General features: G+C 44.2%; 1 protein-coding gene across 1 annotated transcript; it reads left to right on the forward strand.

Annotated features, from left to right (window-relative positions):
• Positions 1 to 6,289: 6,289 nt before the first annotated feature.
• Positions 6,290 to 6,424, forward strand: LOC308495894 (thymosin beta-4-like; the record flags this gene model as incomplete). The annotated part of the gene is made up of 1 exon (XM_081044394.1): positions 6,290 to 6,424. One exon carries the CDS (start codon positions 6,290 to 6,292, stop codon positions 6,422 to 6,424), a length of 135 nt encoding a protein of 44 aa, XP_080900520.1.
• Positions 6,425 to 6,948: the final 524 nt, after the last annotated feature.

Consider the following 6,948-nt stretch of genomic DNA (forward strand, 5'->3'; position numbering starts at 1 on the left):
TTCCATTGGCCATAGCCAGTCACATGGTCGTGTCCAACAACAATGGCACCTGGAAGTATACTCTTCCCATAGGGGGCACTGTGACCAACATGGCAACAGGCAGGGATATAGGTCGTCTGATAGGGGAGCCCAAAATACCTGGGAACAATAAGATCATCTACTGCAAGTAATCTTGAATAATTACCAAGAAATTCATTATTTCATTTGAGTCTATCTAATTAATATGAGATCAATTACAGTTTCTCTTACAATAATCACATTGTAGATTGTGTCTTCCCTCAAGATTCTAAGGTTGTCCCCATCCTCAATTTACATCTCATGGTCAGGTGTTCTCAAGATGGACAGTAGCATATATTTCATTCGAGTTTATATTTCCAAAAAATACATTTTTTCATCTTGTCCCCAAATTCTTGGACCTAAGGCCCCTCAATTCTGACTTACATTTACTTTAGGAAAGAGAAGGTAGGGAAAGGGGGCCTTACTCACTGCCTGGCACATAGTAAATGCCCAATGGGTGCTGAGTCAGTGAATAAACAAATGAATGGGCTGTGGTAACTATTGACTATGTTGCTGGAGGGCTTGATGATAAGAAGGGTCAGGCTTTGATTTCAGCAGGAAGAAATGGTGTTCAGCATTTGAGCAAACTTCCTGGCTTGAAGGAGTTCAGGGTACGTGGCAGACAGAGTCTTAAGGTGGCCTGCAGGATACCTGCCTCCTGTCATTCATGTCCTTGTGGGATTCCCAACCCCTGAGTGTGGGGCCTGTCACTTGCTTCTCAACAGTAGACGGTGATAGATTGTCTATGATGATATGACATCATGTCTATGATGATATGATTACATTACATAAGATTGTAATACTTGTCTTCCTGGCATCTCTCACTCACTCCCTTGCTGGCCATGTAGAAGCAAGCTGCCATGTTGTGAGCTGCCTTTGTTGGAAGGCCCATCATGGCAAGGAATTGAGGGTGGCCTCTGGGAGCTGAGGATGGACTCCAGCTGACAGCCAGCAGGAAAGGAAAGCCTTCAGTCCTACAACTTCAAGGAACTAAATTTTGAGCCCCAGCAGACAATTTGATTGCAGCCTGGTGAGACCCAAAGCAGAGGACCCAGCTAAGCCATGCCCAGACTCCTGACTCCCAGAAACTGAGATAAGAAATCTGGCTTTTTAAACCAAGTGTGTGGTGATTTTGTTATGCAGTAATTGAAAACTAAACACTTTAGCCCTACAAGATCCTCCCCACAGAGTTCTGCGGAAGATATTATCCACATTGTGCACCAGAAAACTGGGCTCATGAGGCAGAATGACTTGTCCAAAGCTATACAACTATGGGGTGTCACAGCCAGGATGAAAGTCCACGCTTTCTGCCTTCTTCCTCAATAAATTAAAGAACACTAGATGTATAATAGTTCCCTGCCTGGGGTGGTGTGAGTCCATTTCTCTGCGAAGGATTCTGGGATTACCTGGTCGCCCAGCAGGCAGGGGCCTGGAGCTGTTGTGTTGAGCCTTCTGTGCCCTGAAAGGCTCCACCTAAACTACCTCTAGTTCAAAGGCCACCCCCTCCTCAGGCCCAGGGGAATTAATGGGAAATGACTAATTAACCATTCCCCCAGAGTACAGGTTAGTTGCCTAAAAGAGCTTAACAGCCAGAAGCTGAAGGGCTTTGTTCTACCACAAGCTTCTTAATCACCTCAACAGATAACCCACAAATCAGTCAGGATGACCCAATAACTTCATCCAAACCTCCCTTCTAGAAAATTGTGGATGGCGTTTATATCAGAAAAGTTTATGGAAGCATCCCGCAAAGAGAAAAGGCGCATGCCACAAAGCAAAGAACCCAGGATAACTAGAACATCTGTACTTTTCTGCACAGCTACTGGCTGTGGGGGCAGAGGTGAGCTTGCACGACCCCCTAAGAAGTAGGGGCTCCCAGCTTTCAAGTAGGAAGGCCCCTTTTTAATGTATTAGTTGATGATACTAGTTACACTTTTTTACATTTATGGTAGAGAAAATTCCTAAAGATGAAAAACTACTAAAACTTCAGTAACATTTTCAATTGATTCACATTTGGTTCTGTAATGCAGGGTCTCAGCTCCCGTTCCCCGCACAAGAACACAGGATATGGTGAGGCCAAAAAGGAACAACAACGGAGCCATGGATAGGGGAGTCATACCACTATATTCTCACTAGCAGCTGGGTTGGAGACACAGGAAGCAGGAGCCGCAATCTGCCACCTGCTTCTCTGCCAACCAACCCCCTTGCTAGCTGCAATCCATTTGCTAGCCACAACCCGCTGTCCACTTCTCTACCAACCAACCAACCCCCTTACCAATGTAGCCATGGCAGTTATATTAGTGGCTAATGGCTAACCTGTAACAGCTGATGAGCAACCAGCCACAGTGGATGGCCATCTGATTACAGCTGATGGCCATCTAATAACCAAGCCAGCACCTTTCCATGTGAGGCCGAGAGCCTGAATACTGCTCTCTGGGACTCTTTCCCCCAGGTTCCTTACAACGGGACACACATTTGTTATGCACATACGTGCAACATCAATATTTCTCTGGTCAAAATCAAGACATGGGCGTGTTTAGTATGTGGACTCATTTTGTGAACTCAATGGCATTGCTTTGTAGCTTTTGTCAATTTGAAGTTTGACTGAAACAATGCAAGATTCTCCCTTAAATGTGATTACACATCCAGCTTATTCTAGAAATTAAATTTTGGTGCCATGGTGTTCAAAAACAATGCATCACTTTACGATGGAAAGCCCAGCAGAAACTCAGAAATGCCCAAATGTTATAAAATAGGTGAGGTATCTCATTGCAGAAAAAAAGTCATAATTTGAATTCTAAAAGCCAAAAAAGATATTGATTCTATGAGGCACAAATGAAGTACTAACAATAAAAAATAAAATAAATAAATAAATAAATAGATAAATAAATAAATAAAACACCAAATCTATTATTTGTGCCTGTCAGCTGGGAAGCAGTAACGGTTAAAAATTCAGATTTGGAGATAGATCTGAGTTTGAATACCAGCTCTGCCACTTATTAGCTCTCTGACCTTGGCAGATTTCTCAGATTCTCTGAGCTTCAGTTCTCTTAAATTGAGACGTATTTGGTTTCCATTGCTGCATAACAAATTACCAAAAACAGTGGGCCTTCAACAAACCCATTTGTTGTCTCATAGTTTTTGTAGGTTGGCATCCAGGTGGGGTCCTCTGCTCAGGATTCACAAGGCTGAAATCAAGGTACTGGCCGCCTGCATTCTCATCTGGAGGCTCTGAGGAAGAATCGGCTTCCAAGCTTATTCAGGGGTTGGCAGAATTCAGCTCCCAGCAGCTGTATGATTGAAGTCCCCATTTTCTTGCTGGCTGTTGGACGGCACTGCTCTTGGCTCCTAGAGGCTGCCCTGAGCTCCTTGCCATGTGGCCCCCTCCACTGGAAGTCCACAACATGGCAGCTCACTTCTTCAAGGTCAAGAGGAGAACCTCTCTCCTTGTGTGCGAAGATGACATTTTATATTACCTAATCATGAGATTAATGATTCTACCACCTTTGCCTTATTACATAACCTAACCATGAGAGTGACATTCTATCATGTTCACAGGTCCTGCCCACATTCAAGAGGAAGGGATTATACAGGACGTTTACACCAGGGGGCAGAACTCTTGGGCGACATCTTAGAATTCTGCCGGCCACAGGGTTGTAGGATTAAATACGACACTGAATGTAAAGTACTTACTTCCGTGCCTGGCCCACAGACAGCCTCAACAAATGGAAGTCATAGCCACCACCATCAATAGGTGTCATGGGCAGAATAATAGCCCCTGAAGATATCCTTGGAACCTGTGAATATGTTATGCTACATGGCAAAGAGAGTGAAGGTTGCAGATTCAGGAATCTGGTTGCTAATCAGCTTCTCTTTAAAATAGGGAGATTATCATGGATTAGCTCCTTATGTAATCACAAGAGTCCTTCAAGGTGGAAGAGGGAAGAAAAAGATTCAGAACTAGAGAGATGGCAGAATCAAAAGACTTGGCCCGACATCGCTGGCTTTGAAAATGGAAGAAGACCATGAGCCAAGAAATGTGGGTGGCAAGGAATGTGGCCAACTGGAAAGGACAAGGAATAGATTTTTCCCCCAGAGCCTCCAGAAGAAAATGCAGCTGTTGTCACCTTGATCTCAGCCCAGTAAGACCCATTTCAGACTTTGGGCATCCATAACTATAAGATAATAAATTTGTGTTGTTTTAAAGTCACTGTTTGCAGTAATTTGTTCCAGTATCCATAGAAAACAAATATAATATGTTATATACCTTATTGGGGCTAAAGAAAAAGATTAAAATACATTGATTCACTAACCATTTATCAAAGCTGGTTGAGACACTGTAAAGTAGAAAATCTAACATGAAGTAAGTGACAGTCCCACTCTGTCCACCCTACTTGGCCTGAGCGCACATGGTGTGAGGCCAGCAGAGGATGAAGATGGACAGAGAGAGCACTTCCATAGGAGACTGGCCCGTCCCACAGAGAACAGTGGAGCAACTAGAGCTGAAATGGCAGTGGTAATGTGTGGACTGGAAGGGGTTTCTGGGAAATATTTGATGGCTGTCTTTTGGAAGAGAACCTAAAAATACTGTGTACAGTGTCAAGAGGGGATCTACAGGGGGGAAGCTACTGGAACTCAACACTCAGCTCAATATGATTAATTGCTTCCTGGAAGTCAGTGATTGTATCAGTTAGGAATAACAGAGACCAGAACAAACAGTGGCTTACTTGAGGGAAGTGTCTTTTCTGTCATGGCAAATGCCTTCTGGAGGTGAGCAGTCTAGGAGTAGTTTGTTGGCTCCATGGTGTCATAGATCCAGGCTCCTTCTCCCTTGAGGCATTGCCTCCCCTGGGGTGATGCGCTCACCCACATGGTTCAAGACAGGGAAACTTCACATCCATATTCCCTGCAACAGGAGAGGGAAAGGGCACAGCCTTTAAGTTCACCTCCCAGGACCAACATCACTTTTGTTCTTATCCCAATGACAAGAACATAGTGATATGCCTTCACCTGGCTGCAAAGGAAACTAGGAAACTCATCTTTATTCTGGATGGCCATGTGACCTGCTTAAAAAAATGACGTCCTATTACCACAGGAGAGGAGAGGAGTACTAATGCGGGGTGGGGGGTGCAGGGAGGACAACCAACAGCCTCTTCACAGTGAGGATGGATTTTGGACATAGGGATTTTCCTCTCTGTGATGGACCCTCACTTTTTGGGCACTCTGATAGCACCCTGATTTCCGTTTTGGGGAATGGGTGTCTCTCTCATGAAACTATCTGAATGGACCATTAATGAAGGTGCTGCTCTCCCATAACCAAGAGCTCCATCATTCATTCTACCGTCAGCCTCAGGGAGAGACTGTTTCCCATTACCCCTCAAAATGCCTAGTACCTGCCCTTTCTCACACCAGTTCTCAAACCTTTCCTCGTCTGGCCAAAAATTTCCTTTCTGCTTTGATCGGTTAGAGGGGATTTCTATTGCTTGCAACGCATGACCCCTCACAAATACACTGTCCGCTGAGCCTTCCAGCAGAAGCTCGCAACATCTTGGCAAAATCGGAAGCAATCCTGTTGTAGGGCAGTGCACATTTTAGTATTACATTGGAAAGTCAGAGAGCATTATGCCCACTAAATTAAATGGTTTACTGCCATCACTAAGACACTCAGGGATGAGCAATTCAGGACACACTGATTCCATTAAGCAGTGGTTGGCAACATTTTTATCTCTTTTCTTTTTCTTTCTTCTCAAAGGCAAGATCATGAATAGTTTACATTTTGCAGGCCACACAGTCTCTGTTACAACTACTCCATTTTGCCATTGTACTGTGAAAGCAGCCACAGATAATATATAAAGGAATGGACATCGTAGCTGTGTTCCAGTAAAACTTTATAGACAAAAACAGACAGCAGGCTGCTTTTGGCCTATGGGTCCTATTTTGCCGACTGCCATTAAGGTCTCAACTCCTCCCTTTTCCTGCTCTGCCTTAGCATGATGGCTTCTGTCATCAAGCTTGTCCCATCATTGTCAGAGGTGGCTACTCCACCTCTAGCATCGTTTCCTTTTAAAGAGTCTTGCTAGGTTCCACCCAATGACTCCCACCTACATTTCATTGGCCCAAATCAATCAGATGATCATCTTCTCCATCAGAAAAAAAAAAATGGGGACTCCGCGACCACCACTGAGCAGATCTGACTCCACTCGTTCGCATGTCTCACTCTGCTTCCTTTGCAACCATGTCTAACAAACCCGATGTGGCTGAGATTGAGAAATTCAGTAAGTCGAAATGGAAGAAGACAGAAACGCAAGAGAAAAATCCACAGCCTTCAAAAGAAACCATTGAAGGGAAGAAGCAAGCCGGCGAATCGTAATGAGGCATGCACCGCCAATACGCACTGGCCATTCCACAAGCATTGCCTTCTTATTTTACTTCTTTTAGCCATTTAACTTTGTAAGATGCAAAGAGATTGGATCAAGTCTAAGATGCCTGTGCTACCCTCTTTCACATCAGAACTACTGACAACAAAGGCCGTACCTGCCTCTCCCTTATGCCTGGCTGGCTGGTAGGGAAGGAAAAGAACTTGCGTGTTGGTGAAGGCAGAAGCTGGGTGGGATGACAGTGAAATCTAGAGTGAACACCAAGCTGGTCCCAGGTATCCTGAAGGCTGTAAAATGCAATTTCATCAGAGTGCCATTTGTTGTTGTTGTTGTTGTTAAAGTAATTTTAATTGTTAGAATGCACAATTTTTTAATAATGCAAATACAAAGTTTTTAAAACCTGAAAAAAAGAAAATGGGGACACAGTGGGTTTTAGAGGGATACTGTGCCACCCTGAATAAACAAGGGCCCATCATGGAAAGAAGAGAGGGAGGGAGGGAGGGAAGAAGGGAAGAGA

The sequence above is a fragment of the Rhinolophus hipposideros genome, assembly GCF_964194185.1.
Source record: "Rhinolophus hipposideros genome assembly, chromosome: 3".
Lineage (NCBI taxonomy): Eukaryota > Metazoa > Chordata > Mammalia > Chiroptera > Rhinolophidae > Rhinolophus > Rhinolophus hipposideros.